This window comes from Neophocaena asiaeorientalis, unplaced genomic scaffold (assembly GCF_003031525.2).
Source record: "Neophocaena asiaeorientalis asiaeorientalis breed wild unplaced genomic scaffold, Neophocaena_asiaeorientalis_V1.1 scaffold336, whole genome shotgun sequence".
In the NCBI taxonomy this organism is placed as follows: domain Eukaryota; kingdom Metazoa; phylum Chordata; class Mammalia; order Artiodactyla; family Phocoenidae; genus Neophocaena; species Neophocaena asiaeorientalis.
In genome coordinates, this window is record NW_020174788.1 from 5,179,244 (window position 1) to 5,197,600 (window position 18,357).

The window sequence follows — 18,357 nt, forward strand, 5'->3', positions numbered from 1 at the left end:
AGAACATAGCATCACAAAGCTAAGGGTTCTTACGGAGAGGTGTGAAGATTCTCTCTTAGAATCTTAGGCTACAAGAAATAAGAACATAATATTTGCTGATGAGAAATCTATCATAACCCTAGAGAAACTGGTTCATTAGAATAGTTAGGGTGGAAACCATATTTTAAGGTATTCAGAACGATCTTGGAGTAAGGAAGAAGAGGTGGTAAGTGCCGCTTAAGTAGTTTTATCAAAGCTAATGAACTACCCAGATTCTAGACTCCATGTTTACCCTTATGAGCTTCCCATCCCCCCAGACTCCTGCTTGTCAGTGTCTGGAGTGCAGATTAAATGGAGGGCTTGCATTAGATGTTCTCTGCCCTTCCTTGGAGCTCTGACACCTCCAGGTGCTTTACCAGATAGGTTAGGGATGGCTGGAGCTTATCCCGCTTGCTCGAGAGAGAGACTCTGGCCTAATTAACCACGTCAGTTAACAAATGGAGTTTGGCACAGAGCTAAGATGAAGTTCTTTGATTTAACATTTCCTTCACATATAACTTAAACCTCAGAATTCTTAAGTTTTATAATCAAAGACTTGGAAGGGGATCTGGAAGCTGTCTAGTTCATTTCCTTCCCCTGTGAAAGAATGAATATATGTACACAGACACACACACACGGACAGCCAGACAGACGCACGTCCACACCTCTCCTGCCATCCTTAGAAGCAACAGAAACAACTCTTGATTATTCTTGAGCCAGGGCAGGAAGAATAGCCAATGCCATCACCTCTTTGTTAGGAATGCCCTAGGAAGCCTTACCCTCTTCCTCTGCTGTGCTATGTGGCTTCCACGTCCAGTGGCTGTCTTGCCTTTGGCAGCACGTGCATCTGTCAACCCTTGACTTGCACATGCAGCATGGTGCAGACAAGCCAGCATCTGCTCGAGGACAACCTGCTCTAGCAGTGACCTGATTTGCAAGAAATTTTTTCAGAGCCCCTCCTTCTCCCCAGCCTAGACCAAGATTCTCAATGTAACTTGCCCATGTGTCTGTTTCTTCACATTATGCAGGGGATCATACTCCTGTCTGGCTTCTTTCCAACTTACCTATTTGAGTTTACGTGTCACCTCCTTGGAGAGGTCTTCCTTGACCACTTAATCCAAAGTAGGTGTTCTCTTCTACAATAGTGATTTGTCGCTACATCCTATTTTCCTATGACCATAGTAACAATCTCTATTACAATTTTTTATACATAAATGTATTTATTTCCTATCTCCCTATAGAACATATGCTCCATGGAGACCAAGACCATATCTACCATTCTCCAGTGTTCCCTCAGGGCCTAGCAAAGTGTGGGACATACAGTAGTTGCTTTTATTGGTCAGCTATTGCTCCATAACAAACCACCCCAAATTCAATGGTATATAACAATGAGCATTTACTATTGGGTTCACAATTCTGCCAGTCAGCTGAGATGGCTTTGCTTCAGACTTCAGTCTGTGGGTTGACGACAGCACCTCTGTTTTTTTTGCTTTTCTCATTCTTCTGGGAGCAGCAGGCTCTCTGGGGCATGTTCTTCTCATGGCTTCTGCTTGAAACATGCCTAATAATATCCCATTTGCCAAGGCAAGTCACATGACCAAACATAACATTAGTGGAGCAGGGAGATATACTCTTCCAAGGAGTCTGGGGAAGAGATGAATAGATATACTCTTCCAAGGAGTTTGGGGAAGAGATGAATAATTACCAAATAAGAATTTAATCTACCGTGATACTCCATAAATATCAGTGGTTGAATAAACGAATGCCCTCCCCTAGACCAGTTGACCTTTCTAGCTAAACAATTTTCCAGTCATTACAATCCTGTGTTTTATCAGCATTAGTTTTAGAATTTCAGTCCATGGTGAATCCATGACCTAGTGCGATAAAAACCATACCACTCTGTTCTCCTTGGACAAGGACTAATTTAAAATCTCTGCCTGTTTACAAGAGGTTATAGCCGCTTTCATTTCATCCTGGCTCTCTCTATCCCCTGTCTTGAGGCATAGGGAAGGCTTCATTTCTGCCAAAAGCTAGAAGAGATAGAACCAATTAGAAGAGCCTACCATCTGGTGGTGTGGGCTCATCAGAATTGCAGCCAAGATTCCAACTGGGACTGTTAAAGGGTTTGTGCATGATAGCTTGAGTGTCTGAGTAGAGCAGGGAATGTCTTGGTCACTGGGAAAGAGTAGAGGTGCCTCAAGATCACCAGATATCTTAGGGCCGACAGCCCCGACATTCTGTCAAAGAGTGGTCAGAAGGGACACCCTCAGCCACACCCATGTGGGTGGACAACACTTCCTAAAACTGTTGTTTGCTCCTGGCTGAGCGGGGATTAGCAAAGACTCCTCATAGCTTTGACTGACTCATGAGTCTGCCTGGATTTCAAACCTTTTGACCTCTGATCTTGCCTTATCCACCAGCATCCCTTGTATGCTTTCCTCTCGTTGGTGGCTCTTCTCTGCCTTAGCATGTTGACCCTTGGTCTAGCTCCAGCCTCTCTGAATTTTCCCTTCTGAATTGATGTGTGTGGGAGGACATCTGTGTTTTTTTCTTGCCTACTGAGCATCTAATGTCCATTGTTTTGGTAATAGCATCCTGATGTCCTTTGGAGGAATTACTGCTCCCCCAGGTCCACGTAGTTTGGATAGACTGAATGAAACCAACAATCTATTTGGTACTTCTCACTGCCGCAAGCTCTAAGACTGACCATATGACTAGGCATAGAATGATCTAAAGAAGAGAATATGCAGGCCACTGTGTCACGTTCAGAAATGAGCATGTGTCCTGATTTTTATTCGGTGACATCAGACCTAGGACTTTTGTGGAACTGAGGGCAAAAGAGAAGTTCCCTTTCCATTGGACTTTGAGATGGGCAGGTGTAGGCTGGCTGTGCCAGGATCTGACACATGAGTATAAAGCCAATTTAGAGAAAAGCTAAGCCCCCAAATCTAGAGGGTCTATCAGCAGCCTGATGATATCATTCAAGCCCCTGAATCTAGCCGTACCTGAAGTCAAAACTATCCAGTTAGTTTTCTATCACTTGTCACCAAGAGTCCTGACTACTCACTGCCCAAATGGGGTTGCCCCTTTGTCTCTATAAGCAGTAATTTCTTGAGCCAAAAACACTGTGTTAATAGACAAAATACCTAGTTAATTATATTAACCCTGCATTTGCCTAGCACTTCTGAATTTTTAAAGCTCTTTCGTGTAAGTAATGGCATTTGCCTATTCTAATAACCCTGAGAATATGGTATTATCACCCCATATTATACATCTGGAAACTAAACTGGACACAAAGATTTCTCAAGGTCATACAAGTCAATGTGAAAGCTGGCATTGAACAACTTATTTCAATTCCTCTATATGCCTTTCTATTAAATCTCATTGGAAATTGTCCCCACTGATCTCTAATGCTCTTAAAATCAGAATGATATATACAAATGACTGAACTTTTATTGGGATGATTATCATAGCATTATTTTTAGGAAAAAGCATTTGGAAATAAACTAGATATCCAATAACAGGCAATAGATGAAGTAAGTTAGGGTATGTGTGTACGTTGAGCTTTTAAGAAGACATTAAGATGAATGTGTGATGTTCAAAGTAACACGTGTTACACTGAGTAAAAAAATCATGTTCTTAGCCAGTAATATAAATATACTCTTAATTTTTTAATTGATATATTCAGAAAAAAGATGGGGAGTTTATCCTTAATATTATAATTACACACATTTTATTTTGTTTGGTGTTTGTGTCCACATGGCTTTCTGTAATATGCATGCTACTTTTGTACACGAAATAAAAGCTAGTCTCAAAAAGTTCATTTCCATCCTAGAGATTCCATGTAATGACATTAGCCTCCAGCTGCCTCCTTAACCCCGATTTTGCCTGCATTCCCTGGGATCTGGACCTCCCGTGACCTTGGGCTTCCCTGTGCACTTGGAACAGCAAGCTATGATACACCAAAGTCATGGGAGTGGTCGGGGATAGAAAGAGATTTCCAGTAACCTCTGTACACTGCACCTTGACTGCAGCTGCCACGGAGCAGCACAGGTCCCTTGAAAGGGCTCAGGGCTGTGTTACACAAGAAGCAGGCACTGACACCGGGGGAGGAGGGCTGCTGCCACAGGAGGGGAGCTATAGCATCCACAAGGGAGTAGGCAGACCCAGCAGACAGTGAAATGAAGAAAGCCCTCCCAGCCCGCACATGTCTAGGGATGGAACCAGAAACCCAAGCCATTGCCCCCTCACTCCCCTGAGAAGTCAGCTTCCTCATCTGTGAAAAAGGGAGAATAAAATTACCTACTTGATGCCATTTTATTGAGTGGAAAGTTGATTTGAAATTAGCAATCATTTACTCCTTCTCACAATAACCACATATCAGTGGTACAATTATTACCTTCATCTGAAAGCAACTGTGGTTCAAAAAAGAGAATTGACTTGCCCAAGCCATGCAAGGCATCCATGGCAGAGCCAGGCCTTGAACCGGAAATCCTTTATTTAGAAAATGGAGCCTTATACCTTATTTTGGACCCTGACTGACCATCATCTAGAAGGAGGTGGAATGAGCTTTTGATTGGACTTATAACTGGTTTTCACCTCCATCACTTTCCAGCTACGGTTATTATAATCGTCTTCCACGGGAATTTACAACACAGCCTGCTGGGACTCTCAGAATTCATAATATCCAAATACTACCCCATAAACAGCAATAAGGCAGGCTTATTTTCATCCCTGCCGTTGATATTACATAATATACAGCTGTGCATTCATTCATTCACTCATTCATTCATTCACTTGACCAGCACCACCACACACCGTTCTCTGGTGGAGACTGTGATGGGAAGCTAAAGAAAACAAGGTCACTGCCCCCAAGTTGTTTAGTCCAGTGGGGCAGATAAAATAAGGGTCCAGGCAACTAAAACCCATGGCTAAGTGTGACAGCAGCTACAAGGAAGATACAAAGGGCTACGGGACAGAGGAGTGTGTGAATGTGGGGGGCTGGGACAAGGGAGGATTAGGAGAGAAGATGATGCAAGAGCTAGGACAGACCAGAGGGACAGAATTTCGATAAGGGAATATGGGAGGCGTAGTGTGTAGGTGGAGGAAACAGCAGTGTGAACTTGAGGACCATTGAGTTGCCCGGTTTGAATGGAGGCCAGGATTCAGTGTAGTGTAGCCTTCCCATCTGATCAATTAAGTGGAGTTCTAGATGATTCTCTGCCTCCGCACACAAAATTTCTTGGCCCTCTGCTGGATCAGCTTCGTCTCTGGGAGCACATCCACAGACACACCACAGAGCCACATACAGCATATGACCCCTGTGCCCAGCCAAGAGCTTCCCCTTGCCCCCAGCATCTGTCCCCTTTCCTTTGCCAGACTCCATCCCAAACTGGGGACGGGAGTAAAGGAACAAAGACATTAGCAAAAAGTCTCCAGGGAACCTGAAAGCGGCAAAGTGTTCTTGAGCCTCTGATTCCCGGTGAGAAACAGACATCTGAACGTGGCACTTCTCTGCTTAGAACCCTTCAGTGGGTTTCCCACAGCTCTTGGGCTAAAGATCAAGTTCCATAACAGGGCCCACCAGGCCTGGCCCTTGCCACCGTCCCCAGCCCCATACTCCCGCACCCCTTACCCCCCCCATCAGCCCTCTGCCCAGAAAGCTTCTAGAATATTCCTCCTGTTCCCGACACCACATCACCAAAAGCCTTCAGTTCTCAGCTCAAACACCTATTCACCTCTCTGCCCAAAGACGGTTCCTTTGTAATATGCTTTCATTGAATCATGGCCCTTTCTTTCACGTCTTTATCCTGATCTATAATCGTGCACTCATTTGTATGATTATTTGACTAATAGCTGCATCCCTTACTAGCCAGTAAGCTCCATGAGCACAGGGCTGCTTTCTGTTTCTGTTCACAGTAGTAAGCACTCCATAAATACTAGCGGAATATTGAATGAATGCACCTGAGGCCCATGGTTGGCTTAATTCCCCTGTATCTGCATACAAATGTAGCTTGGCTGTGCAACTCGGCGGACAGGGTTCAGAGCTTTTCTCAGAGTCTCAATTTGTTTAGTGAGCCTCTGTCCAGCCCAAGGCTGGTACAAAAGCTTCTTCTCTTAATTGTGTATTCCTGGAGTTTTCCATGCACTCTCATCATTGAAATATAGCCCTAGAAGGACTCTTAGAGGTCATCGGAGCTTCATCGCACAAACAAGCCTGGGAGTGGACCTCTGAAGTAACACGTGAATGACTCAAGAAAACAGTCCAGCACTTGAGTCCATGTCTTCAAATCTCAATCCAATATCCTCTTCACTGGTCAGACTTGGTGTGTGCGTGTGTGTGTGTGTGTGTGTGTGTGTGTGCGCACACGTGTGTATCTTCCTATCTTCCCATCTACATTCCACCTGCCCTTCTACCTACCTGGTCTGATTCCTCCAACCGGAAGTTTTCCTTCCCTTCTCTCAATGTGTGTGTGAGTGAGAGAAGGGGAGTGCAGAGAACCTCTCCATTATATCAGTTTTTTGTGCATGCCTATTTTCGCTGTAAGAACCTGAGCCCCTTAAGTGGAGAATCAATGACTAATGCATTTCATCTCCCCCAATTCCTAGTGTAATGCCTTGTAATGGCAAATGGATTTTATCTCGTGTATCAACTGCGACTCTGACCAATTTGTAGTCACTGCCTGGAATGTTCCGGTGAGAGGGAATTTAAAGCCATGTCTAGATTCAGTGGAAAAGAATTCTGTAATCAATGAATGCTGTCTGCAAGGGTATGAGAGGGGGCCGTAATGGTACATATGCTCCATAGGGGGCAATAGTAAAAGTGCTTTGAAGGAACGCATGAACACATAAATGAATCTTAACTGTTTCCCAAATGTCCTCTATGACTACTTTATCTTGAGCCTCTAAAAGAATAGTAATCTCACCCATCGCAGCAGAAGTCTTCAAGCTAATCAGAGGAAGCAGTGTTCACATTCTTCTGCATCAAAAAACTTATGATCGTCAATATTGTCATAAGAACCAAGAGTCAGGCACAGACAAGGTTGGGGCCTGTGTGTCTCAAAGTGAGGGCAGAGGTGAAGGTGGAGAAACCACAATCACACTGTAACATCAACCAGAGAAATGCAGACATCTGCCATGTAACTGGGAGCTCAGCATGGATGCAAGAGATAAAGTCTGAACTCTCCACCTTGCAAAAATAAATATACGCCGTAGTGGTAGAGGTGAGGGAGGAGAAATATTGTGACTCCACCCGTGCAAAAACCCTCCTCTCGTGACACGCCCCGAACCTGCTCCACCCTTCAGTACCTGCTCCGGTTCCACCTCCTGCAAGAAGTGTTCCTCATCCACAGCCATCTGCCTCTGCCTTGGAAGTCTTAGCACCTAATCCTGAATCGTAAACTTCACTTCTTTTGGCACTTCTTGTGTTGGGCTCTTTTGCTGCCGTTTCACTTTGTTTGTGTCCATAATGTTCCTCTATCTTAAAAGGGTGAAAGCTCACCGAATTTTGGAGTTTGCAAAGCTGGCTTCACATATTAGTTTAGGCTCTTCTTCACTGGGTAATATGGAGAAGACACTTAATCATTCTCTCAGTAGCATCATCTATAAACTGGAGATAATAACCTCTCAAGATTATTATAAAGTATAAATAAGACAACATGTGTGAAGTCTCTGGCATATGGTAGGTCTTCAGAATAATCCTTGTTTATCTTCCCAACAGTTTCATTAGTACATACAGATCAATTTTTTTTTTTTTTTTTGGCTGTGCCACACGGCTTGCAGGATCTTAGTTTTCAGACCAGAGATTGAACCCGTGCCCCCTGCAGTGGAAGCACAGAGTCCTAACCACTGGACCTCCAGGGAATTCCCTAGACCAGTTTTTTGAGAGCAGGAGTTACATATCTTTTGTGGCCTCTACTGTTTATTGCAGGGTGAGGAATAGATATTATTAAAATAAAATAATAAAATGGCAGATGCTGAAGTATATAAATCAGGTGTGAGCACATTGGCCTACTTGCAGGCCTGGCCAAGTAACATAATTTGTTATACTGGCCACATGTCTGATAAGGAGTGGTCAGGACTTCGGTAAACTTGAGAGATTATACCTTATACTTAAATCGGTCAGCGCTTCTCAGCTCTAGACAGTAGAAGCGGAGCAGGAATGTGGATCCAGAGTTGCGTGATGCCCTAAATTTTTCCAAAGAAGCCAGAAATTCAGATTTTTGTCCCAAATTTTGAAAAGCATCATGCAGGTCAGGCAAAACAAGTCTCTGGAACTGTTAGTTTGCAGTTCTGAAAATGATGAGGGATGCTCAGGCAAAAGCTAAGAGGCCATGTGTCTGTTGCCAGCACCCAACATCTTGTTAGAATGCCCTTGGGCTTCCTAAGTAGGTCCACGACAGAGGGAGACCCACTGGAAATAGGCACACTGCATTCCATCCGATTGTTATTTAAGCTCCCAGCATCTATGCTGTGTCACTCTCTGATTCCTGGAGACATTTGCTTATTTGTGTTAAGGGAATAGCCCTGTGCCAGGTGTTCTCAGCAACACCAAACAACAGCTCGACATGGTCTTTCTGAACAGCAATTCACATTCTGGTGGTAGGGTTGACCTCTAATCACACAACACAGGCAACATTGCAGAGCAAATCAACTGGGGCTTAAAAGCTCAATGCTTCCAGGAGCCAGGCAGGTGAAGAAAAGGAGAGAAGTGGGCTGCTCGAGAGAGAAGCCATGCAGGTGGGATACTCCCATCCTAGCCAACTGGGGCTACGTCGACCCAGGGTCCAGTGTTGCCAAATGGTTTGAAATTTCAAGGAGAGCTAAGATGCCCAGATTCCAACGTGCAATTCAATGCTTCTTAAACATTGTGCTGAAAGTGGCTTGGGGATAGCCATTGGGTCACCCCTTCCTCAGCGTTTGACGACTGGCAAATGAGAGGCCCAGCGTGGAGGGACACAGGAGGTCAGAGCAGGGGAAGAACCAGGTAGAGCGTTCTCTTTTCTTTTGCCCACGCTCTTCCCTCTGCCTGGAACACACTTGCCTCATCTCCTTCTGGCCCCCTTATCTTGACCTCCTAGAAAGCTTCCATTTATCAGTGAGACTCAAATCAACCACCACCCTCTGAGAGGCCAACCCTGCTTTTCAAAGCATCTCTAACACTCCCTGCAAGTGACTGCTGTAACACTTACAACGTTACATTTTTAACTTCTCTTTATAGGACGGTTGGTTTCACTAGGGATAAAGTCCTCCAGGGTGGGAACATGTCTTACTTTTGTCTGCATTTCTAGTGCTTAGCACCACGCCTGGACTTGGTTAAGGGCGCAAAAACTGCTTGCTAAAGGAATACAAGGTTTTTAAAGAGCTTCGTCAAGTGGGATGCCCGTATTAAATGCTGCCAAATCTCCCCAGGGCCACAGCTCCTGAATATTCTGATTCGGGAAGTCTAGAGTCTGCCCCTGAGTCTTGCTTTAAACAAGCTCCCTGGGTGAATTTTCTGTGTGCTGAAGTTTGAGGATCTCTAGGCTAAACTGTAACTCCCACAGGGAAAGAAGCTGTGTCTTCTTTGTTGGCTGTTATATTCCTAGCACCTGGCACTGTGCTGGGCATGGAAATTCAGCGTGTATTTGCTGAACAAATAAATGGATGAATAAATGAAAAGTAAGGATTAAGTTGCAACAGTGCTCCTCAGAAATCTAATAGGAACCCCAATTAGTATTTCATCTGTCCCTTTATTTATACTTACCATAAAGACACCAAGATAAGCTGAACAGCTAGTCAGTAACTACCATCTCTATGGACAGACCCCTCAACTCCTGCCCTTGTGGGCTTGGAAGTATATTCAGAGGAGATCCTAAAGCATTTGGGTTGCTGATTCAGACTTTATCCCTTAATGATGGTGGAAAAGGAAAGAAGGAAAGATGGAATGCAAAGAAGACGCAGAACTCTCATCTTGGCTGGAGGTGTTAGCGATACTCTCCCCTGCATTCCCTGCCCTCTAAGGACCACTCCGCCTTTTTTTTTAATGTCCCCTGTTGCTAATACATCTAGCAGGAATGGTTCATGTTATACTTCCTCTCCTTTCCCTTCTCCACCCTCTGGTGGAGGGATCATGAATAGCAAAATGTATAGGAAAAAAACAAATGACAGGAAAATGATGAAAAAATAAAGATTCGGTTATTTTCTGGAGGTAAGACTTGGAGAGTTCACTTAAGGTTAACTACTAGTCCAGATTTCAAAAAAGCACATGAAATTAAATCTCAATAAGATGCTTTCTTAGTTTTCAATAGATGATTAGTTAAGGCATCATACCTAAAACCTCTCTGCTCCCTTCGACACTTTTTTACTCAATCCAAATTGGGACAGATATCAGTTTTCCCAGACCAGTGGATCACAGTGGACACAGCCCCAAAGGGTTCGCTAGTCTCAGGTGAAAGTTAACAAAGAATCTTACAGGCAGGGTGGAAATTACATTGCCACCATAGCTACCCCAATTGCCCAGTACCCTCTCAGTTCTTGGACACACAGCAGAGTCCCCATTGGACTGTAAGCCATTTAAGAGTAAGGACCTTTTATCATCTGTTTTTCCAATGACCATATCAGTTCATAGCATTGAAGAAACGTTTAAAGAATGACCAAATTCTTGCAGCTCTAGTTACGATAGCCAGGACATGGAAGCAACCCAAGTGTCCATCGACAGATGAACGGATAAAGAAGATGTGGCACATATATATAATGGAATATTACTCAGCCATAAAAAGAAACGAAATCGAGTTATTTGTAGTGAGGTGGAGGGACGTAGAGTCTGTTATACAGAGTGAAGTAAGTCAGAAAGAAAAACAAATACCGTATGTTAATGCATATATATGGAATCTAAAAAGAAAAAAAAAAGTCATGAAGAACCTAGGGGTAAGACGGGAATAAAGGTGCAGACCTACTAGAGGATGGACTTGAGGACACAGGGAGGAGGAAGGGTAAGCTGTGACAAAGTGAGAGAGTGGCATGGACATATATACACTACCAAATGCAAAATAGATAGCTAGTGGGAAGCAGCCGCATAGCACAGGGAGATCAGCTCGGTGCTTTGTGACCACCTAGGGGGTGGGATAGGGAGGGTGGGAGGGAGGGAGAAGCAAGAGGGAAGAGATATGGGGATATATGTATATGTATAGCTGATTCACTTAGTTATAAAGCAGAAACTAACACACCATCGTAAAGCAATTATACTCCAATAAAGATGTTAAAAAAATAAATAAAGACAGGAACAGTTTGGGAGGAAAAAAAAAAGAATGACCAAATTCATAGAAAACTATACACTGGTATATGGCAGGAATCAAGTTCAAGAACCCATATCCACTCACTTCCGGTTCATTAACCACAGTGGATGACATTGCCTGTATCACATTTCAATCCTTCCAATAAAAGGCCAACAACCCTATTAGAGATCAAGTCTTAGGTTGTTAAGATAACGGTACAGAAGCACCACCTTTTGCCTTAGAACATTTCCTCCAATTTTTGTCTTTTATTATTTTGTCCTGTCCGTCAACACCTTGACACTAGAATAGCAGTTAACATCTCTTTCCACCGAGCTCTGTTGTAGACAGTTCTCAGCAGTATGAGTGAATACACATGCCAGCCATTTATTCTTCTAGGTTCCCTAAGCAAATAATCCTAGAGTAATGGATCCCTTTGAGAGGGTCACAAAAGCTATGGAGCCTCTACCCAGGGAATAAATTAAAATATGCACATGCATGCAATAGGTTATGCATAATCTCTGGTGGTTTTTAGATACATTGATGCCCACACCTAAATCCTCCCTTGAAAAATTCTCCTTTAAGCCATATTGAAAGAAATGGGAGGTTATCTAATAACCAAATACCTACTCAATATTATTTTAGCTTTCCAGGGAGATAGTTTCACAGAACTACAATTCAACAGTTAAACTGCAGCTCACTTTTAAGGGTAGTGAGTAACACAGTTGACAAGATTTTCAACCTCAGCATTACCAGAATGCAGAATTGCTGTTTTATTTATTCAGTGGGTCACTCCTGTGCAAAATCATGGCTACAATTTGAAGCATTATAAGGTTTTCTGCCTAGGTGCTTTATCAGGCCACTGCCTTATAAAACTCTGAAAATTCCCTTTTATTTCTTGGGTAATCTCAGTGAAATTGATCAAGTTACCACGGGATCTCTGTATCTATCGCAGTGCTCAGAAACATGTACCTTGGGGCCACAAGACCACCATTTACTTCTTGGGTGACCCTGGGCAAGTTATATAACCTGTTGCAGCCTTAGTTTCCTCTTCTCTAAAAGGAAGATAATATAGAGCACTGCAGGGCTCCTGTGAGGATTAAACAAACTAACACATGAAAAGCAATTAGTGTGTTGCAGGACCACAGTGGATGTTCAATAAACGGTAATGAATGTTACTATAATTGTCCATAAAATACTTATCATAGTTCTTGACACACAGTAAGTCCTCAGTAAATGGAATCTGAAATAATTATAACTCTTCTTTTTATTGAAGTATAGTTGCTTTACAGTGTTTCAGGTGTACAGCAAAGTGGTTCAGTCATATATATATATATATATACACACACACACACACAAACACACACATATATATATATATATATATATACACACACACATATATATATTCTTCTTCAGATTCTTTTCCATTATAGGTTATTACATGATACTGAATATAGTTCCCTGTGCTATACAGTAGGTCCTTGTTGTTTATCCATTTTATATATAGCAGTGTGTATCTGTTAATCCCAAACTCCTTATTTATCCCCCTCCCCGCTTTTCCCCTTTGGTAACAGTACGTTTGTATTCTGTGTCTGTGAATCTGTTTCTGTTTTGTAAATAAGATCATTTGTATCATTTTTATAGATTCCACACATGTGATATCATATGATATTTGTCTTTCTCTGATTTATTCCACTTAGTATGATAAGCTCTATGTCCATCCATCTCGTTGCAAATGGCATTATTTCATTCTTTTTTATGGCTGAGTAATTGGAATAATTATAATTCTTGGAATTTGCATATACATTTTCTTACGAGTGGTCTTAGGGATAGGGAGAATGCTGAATTCTCAGTTTGAGTGTGTTCAATTCAAATCATGGAGAGCTCACCGGGAGGGGAATGTGGGAAAGCAATGAAGGAAATATGGTGCATGCCTTCTGCCATCTACAGCTCAGCAGAAGCCACCATGGCCACAGTGGCACCCAGAGCCTGCAGTGCCAATTTAATCCACTTTCGAGTTGTTCTTGCCCATTCAGCTCACACTTCCATGCCATCAATTCCTATTTGAGCTTAATCCCTGGAGGGAAAATGTCTCTACTGATTAAATTTTATGCTTTCACCTGTCTTCAAATGGCAGTCATGCCACCAGACAGGTTTCCTTTTCAGCCCTAGTTGTCAGAAAAACTCAGAATGGTGTTTGTTGCCCGCATTTTATAATGCATTCTGTTCAGATGGCAGAAATTGGCCTCTCTTTTCTCCTTCTTGGGATCACCTCTGTTCTGTTTTGTGCTCAAAGGCCATCCTAAAAACTGTGTAAGCCATCCGTCACTTCAAAGTATTTTGGAAATAATCAAGGCATCAATTTTTTTTTTTTTTTTTTTTTTTGCGGTACCCGGGCCTCTCACTGTCGTGGCCTCTCCCATTGCGGAGCACAGGCTCCGGATGCGCAGGCTCAGCGGCCATGGCTCACGGGCCCAGCCGCTCCACGGCATGTGGGATCTTCCCGGACTGGGGCACGAACCCGTGTTGTCCCCTGCATTGGCAGGCGGACTCTCAACCAATGCGCCACCAGGGGAGCCCGAGGCATCAATTTTTTAAAATAATTATTGGTCATTTCTAAAAATGGGAAACCAAATAGACACCTTCTCAGCTATCCTTCCTTATCAAGCTATAGCGACGTTTTTCTCCTTTTAACTGTGCACAGGAAAGGCGTAAGCACTTTAAGCCACATTCTCTAAGTCAGAACCTTTTATTCTACGCCTCTCAGAAGTTTCCTAAGTGTGAAACTCTCAATGGAACCAGAAAACCTCTGCGAGGTGTAGGGCAGATGCAGTCAACCCCAGCCCTCGTCGTGCTGGCATTGAAAGTTATCTGGCAGTGAAAAAGCAAACCCATTCTATGAAATGCTACAGGATCTAACATACCAACTGATGGAATCACTCAGAAGGCCCTGGAAATTTTTCTTGGAGGGCTTTCTGCTACGAATACAGATGACACCTCGTCATTTTTTGCAACATCGCCACCTACGTACAGGCCCTCCCTTCATTGGTCGATCGCAGAAAGAAATCTCAGAAATAGAAGCAATTACTTACATCTGTAGGTCATCTCAAAGCTGTCACTGATGTTCACAATATCAATCTGGGGGAGCAGCTTTGGGGGCTCTGTGAGTTGCGACAAAGCAAATCTAAAAGCGGCATGTTCCTGTGACTGCTGGTTTGGAAATAATCCCCCTGTGAGGAAAGAAAATGCAACATGGTATCTGGGCTAGAGACCGGTTTGATTCCTCAACAGCGCCCCCCAGATGGGCCCTCTTCTTCTCCCCAGGCCGTATTCACTAGGTGTTGCCTTTAGGAGTGGGGATCAGAATTCACATAGACTCACCTGGACCCTGAGGCTTCAAGTTCCACAGATGCGCTTTTATGTGACAAGGGCTCTAACATCTGTCACTGACCAAATATTTGATTGTTCACCCCTCAACTCAGTTCCCTTCAGAGAAAACAGGAGCGTTTTGGAGTTTTTCTTCCTCCTTTCTCGTGCAAGCCTCTTAGGCGGCCTATGCTCTCGCATGTACGTAAACCCTAGCCGTGCCTAATTTTTCCTGTATCGGACCCATTTCTCATCACAGAGCCTTACAGGAAGTAGTGCTAATACATGTTACAGAGTAAACTCTAGCTCTGGGAGCCTATGAGCTTCTCCAGCACTATAGCCGTTTGCTTTGACTTTGACCCTTGTAGTCTTTGACCTAGCAAGACCTGTATGACGATCCTCTAAGATTTATTCAGTTCCTCTGAAAACTGATTTTCTGCAAACAGTGTTTTGCTGCTTCTTTCACCACTCATGATCCCAGGAACGACTTGTTACATAAGGGATTGCCGTCGTGTTTATTTGCCTGGGAGAACCTTGGGCTTCAAAGCTCTGGGGGCTTAAGGATATCCAGAGGATGCAAACATTCTATTCTAGTAACAAGCAGAGCAAAGGGGCCTGGTGGGGCTCCTGTTCCAAGAAACAAGAGTACACACCTTACCTTTGTATTTACTGTGGACACATAAATAAATTAAAATGCATTTCTGTGAAGTAAAGTCAGCAGTTTCCAGAGACTGAACTATAATGAATGTTTACGTAGAAGTTGATCTCAGATTCCTTAGGAATCCCAATCCCAATGTGACACACTTCTAACTTCTTATACAGTAGATATGTATTTGTTTTTAACAACCAGTAAACAAATTGTAAGGCTTTTGTTAGAGGCAGTACAAGTAGAATCAAGTACTATCTGGTGACCGCGATATTTTCAGCATGTGTTCTACAATTGAACGTTTCAACCTTTTATGTGAAGACAAAAACAGTGGTTCAATCAGTTGAACAAACAAGTTGGGGCAAAATATGATGAAAAATCTGCAGAGATACATAAGCAAGCATCTCTACGTATACACAAAACACCCTGTGCATTTATATATCCACGGCAATATACACAAATACCCTTGGAGAAAGCAAGTCCTCATATCTTAAGACAAGTATTTCCAATCAGCAAAGTATGGGCAATACATAAGCACCAACGTAAAGAAGAGCCACACGTAAGAGCAAGTGATTTATACATGGTCATATGCCTCCATTTTAAAGGACAAAAACAAAAAAATTCTTCTTGATTCTGATGCTCCCCACTCCCCCCCCAGATGACCACACCCCAAACACTTCCCTGGCTTCCTCCTCCCCTGCAATGAATGAAAGAGAGCCGGTGGGGGTGGGGAGGTAGGTGGCTATAGGCTGGGCTGCAAGAGAAGCGTCCCCAGAGGCAGGAAGTTTTGTTTTGCGTCTAAGGCACTAATACACATATACAGACACACTTCAGAACGTAGCTTAACAGGTGTCAGGAAACAAAGCAAGTTACTCCATGGCTGTTGTAGCCACCCTCAGAGCCAGCACACTGGAGAGGCCAAAAGAGACTTATACTGCCACACATATGTGCCCAACAAAAGACCACCTGCACCACATCCCCCCACAAACACACGCACACAAGAGACACAAACTCCTAGGAACGTGAACTTTCCCTAGTGGAGCAATGTCCGTGTCAGGGGAGAGAAATCAGAACCCAGACCCACCAAGATGCCTCCAAGCAAAGCAGCTTGCCGGATTCCGGGACATAAACAGCCCTGAGATGCTGGTCATACTGAATCCCCGAGCCCTTGTGGACACACGTCGTTATTGGTGTGACTGCTTCTGTTTGTTTCGCTTTCACCCGTTATTATTAGGAGGAGCAATAGCTGTCAGCTGCCCCATAAATACAGGGAGGGTGAGGGTCCTTTGAGGAGCGTGACAACCAGGAAGGGGAAATGGGAAACAGAAAAGCATGCAGCATGTTGAAACCTGTGTCCAAGTTGAGAGGCTGGAGCTCAGCGATGGGGAAGGCTAAGAGGAGGGGAGAGGAGCATGTGGATGTGTGTGTTTGTGTGTGTGTAAAAGGTAGACCGTGTCTGTGGATGGAGAAATCTAAGAGGAGTGGGAAATGGAAGGAGTAGGAAAAAAGGCAGGCTAGGAAGTTCCAGAATCGGAGGAGTGGGGACCACCAGCCCAGCATGGCAGACAGCAGACAGAAGGCAGCTAGAAGAGTCCAGAGCAGGAGAGAGAGCCCCCTTCACCTAGAGTGGGGGGCCTTTTTAGCATTATTTTAGTGGCTGCAATAAACGCAGCATCCTTCATTCTTTCTTTTAGAGGGTCTCTTTCCCCTCCCCCAGGTGAGAAATCACCGCCTCTCTCAAATATATATGTGCATATTTAATGCATAATCACACACACCACACATATTTATATAAACAGGTGAAATCGGGCACCGTCTACCAAGCCACGGAGTTAACTCCTTAAACACCCACCACCCCTTTCCTTGTTACAGCCTGATTGTTTCTCCTCCAAAGCGGTGGGTCCTCCATTTCACATGCTTATGCCTAGAATGTGAGTGGTGTGTGAGGACCTGTTTCTGCCTGTGTGTGTGTGTGTGTGTGTGTGTGTGTGTGTGTGTGTGTGTGTGTGTGTCTGTGTGGGAGCGCACTTCCCTTCTCTGCCCTACATCCCACCCAGAGAAGACCCCTCCCCATGCCAGCGGTCCAAGTCTTCACATCACCGGACAGCTTTGCATAGACAGCCAAGCAAGACAGCCCGCAGTGGGGCTGGGGGGGAGGGGACACAGACCCCCTCCACCCCCCCACAAAAAAACACAAAAAACTGGCCAGACCCAGAAAGTCCCTCCCGAGGCTGCCCCTCTCACTCACCGATCTGGATATTGTTGGGGAAATTGGCACCTACTACCGCGCCTAGGAAACCGGTGCAGAAGAAGGCAAAAATGTGCTGCATATTCCTTTTTGCATTGGCGAAAAAGAAGCCCAGGTCCAATCATAGATTTGGTGTTTTCCCCCCTTCCCTTTATTCCTCTCTCTCTTCTGCCTGTTCTTTTCCTCCTGCCGTTCCTTCCTTCCTCGCTTGCTTCCTGCCTGCCTTCTGCGAGGTTTGTCTGTTTCCCTTGGAATCCCAGCGCTTAAACTGCAGCGTTAACACCAACTGACAGCCAGATTAACTGAGCACGGAAAAGAGAAGCCTGTCCTCCTGCGAGCTGAGCGCTGCTCCCCCTCTCCCTCTCCTCTGCTCTCCTCTCCTCGCAGCCTGCCTCCCTCTCCCTCCCTTGCTCTCTCGCTCTCTCCCCCTCACGCTCTCACAGGCAGCCAGCTCTACGCCAGTACCCACCAGCGAGCCAGTTCCCGAGGCTTCCCAGCATCACCCCCTGCCTCTTCATCCTCACCTTAGTCTCCTTGCTGGGTGTGCCGATGGCTGGCTGGGCGGGCGGGTGAGGGGGTGTGATACCTGGAGCCTGCTCGCCTGAAAGGGACAGCCCTGCGGTCCCCTTCGCCCTCCCCCGCCTTCCTCAGCTCTCTCTGCCCCGGCTCCCCCAGCCCCCAGCCTGGCAGATGCAACTGGGAATGTGGGTTCAGCTGCAAGTCAGTAGGTGGCAGGGGGTCCCCACAGTAGTCCTCCATCCACCCGCTGCTTGATCTAGGTCACTTTTTCTGGGAGCGCAAGGTCTGTGCTGGATATATCTCCT

General features: G+C 44.6%; 1 protein-coding gene across 3 annotated transcripts in view; it reads right to left on the reverse strand.

Moving 5' to 3' along the window:
• GRIA1 (glutamate ionotropic receptor AMPA type subunit 1) overlaps window positions 1-17,686 on the reverse strand; it is a 302,566-nt gene extending 284,880 nt beyond the window's left edge. For 2 of the 3 annotated variants that reach the window (XM_024760133.1, XM_024760131.1), the window contains exons 1-2: window positions 17,534-17,615; window positions 14,366-14,503 (exon numbers count right to left, since the gene is read on the reverse strand). In XM_024760133.1, coding sequence (XP_024615901.1) covers window positions 14,366-14,503; window positions 17,534-17,615 — 220 coding nt within the window. Of the gene's footprint in view, window positions 1-14,365; window positions 14,504-17,533 lie in introns of all 3 variants that reach the window. The other variant, XM_024760130.1, reaches the window with a different exon arrangement.
• Between the last annotated feature and the right edge of the window lie 671 nt (window positions 17,687-18,357).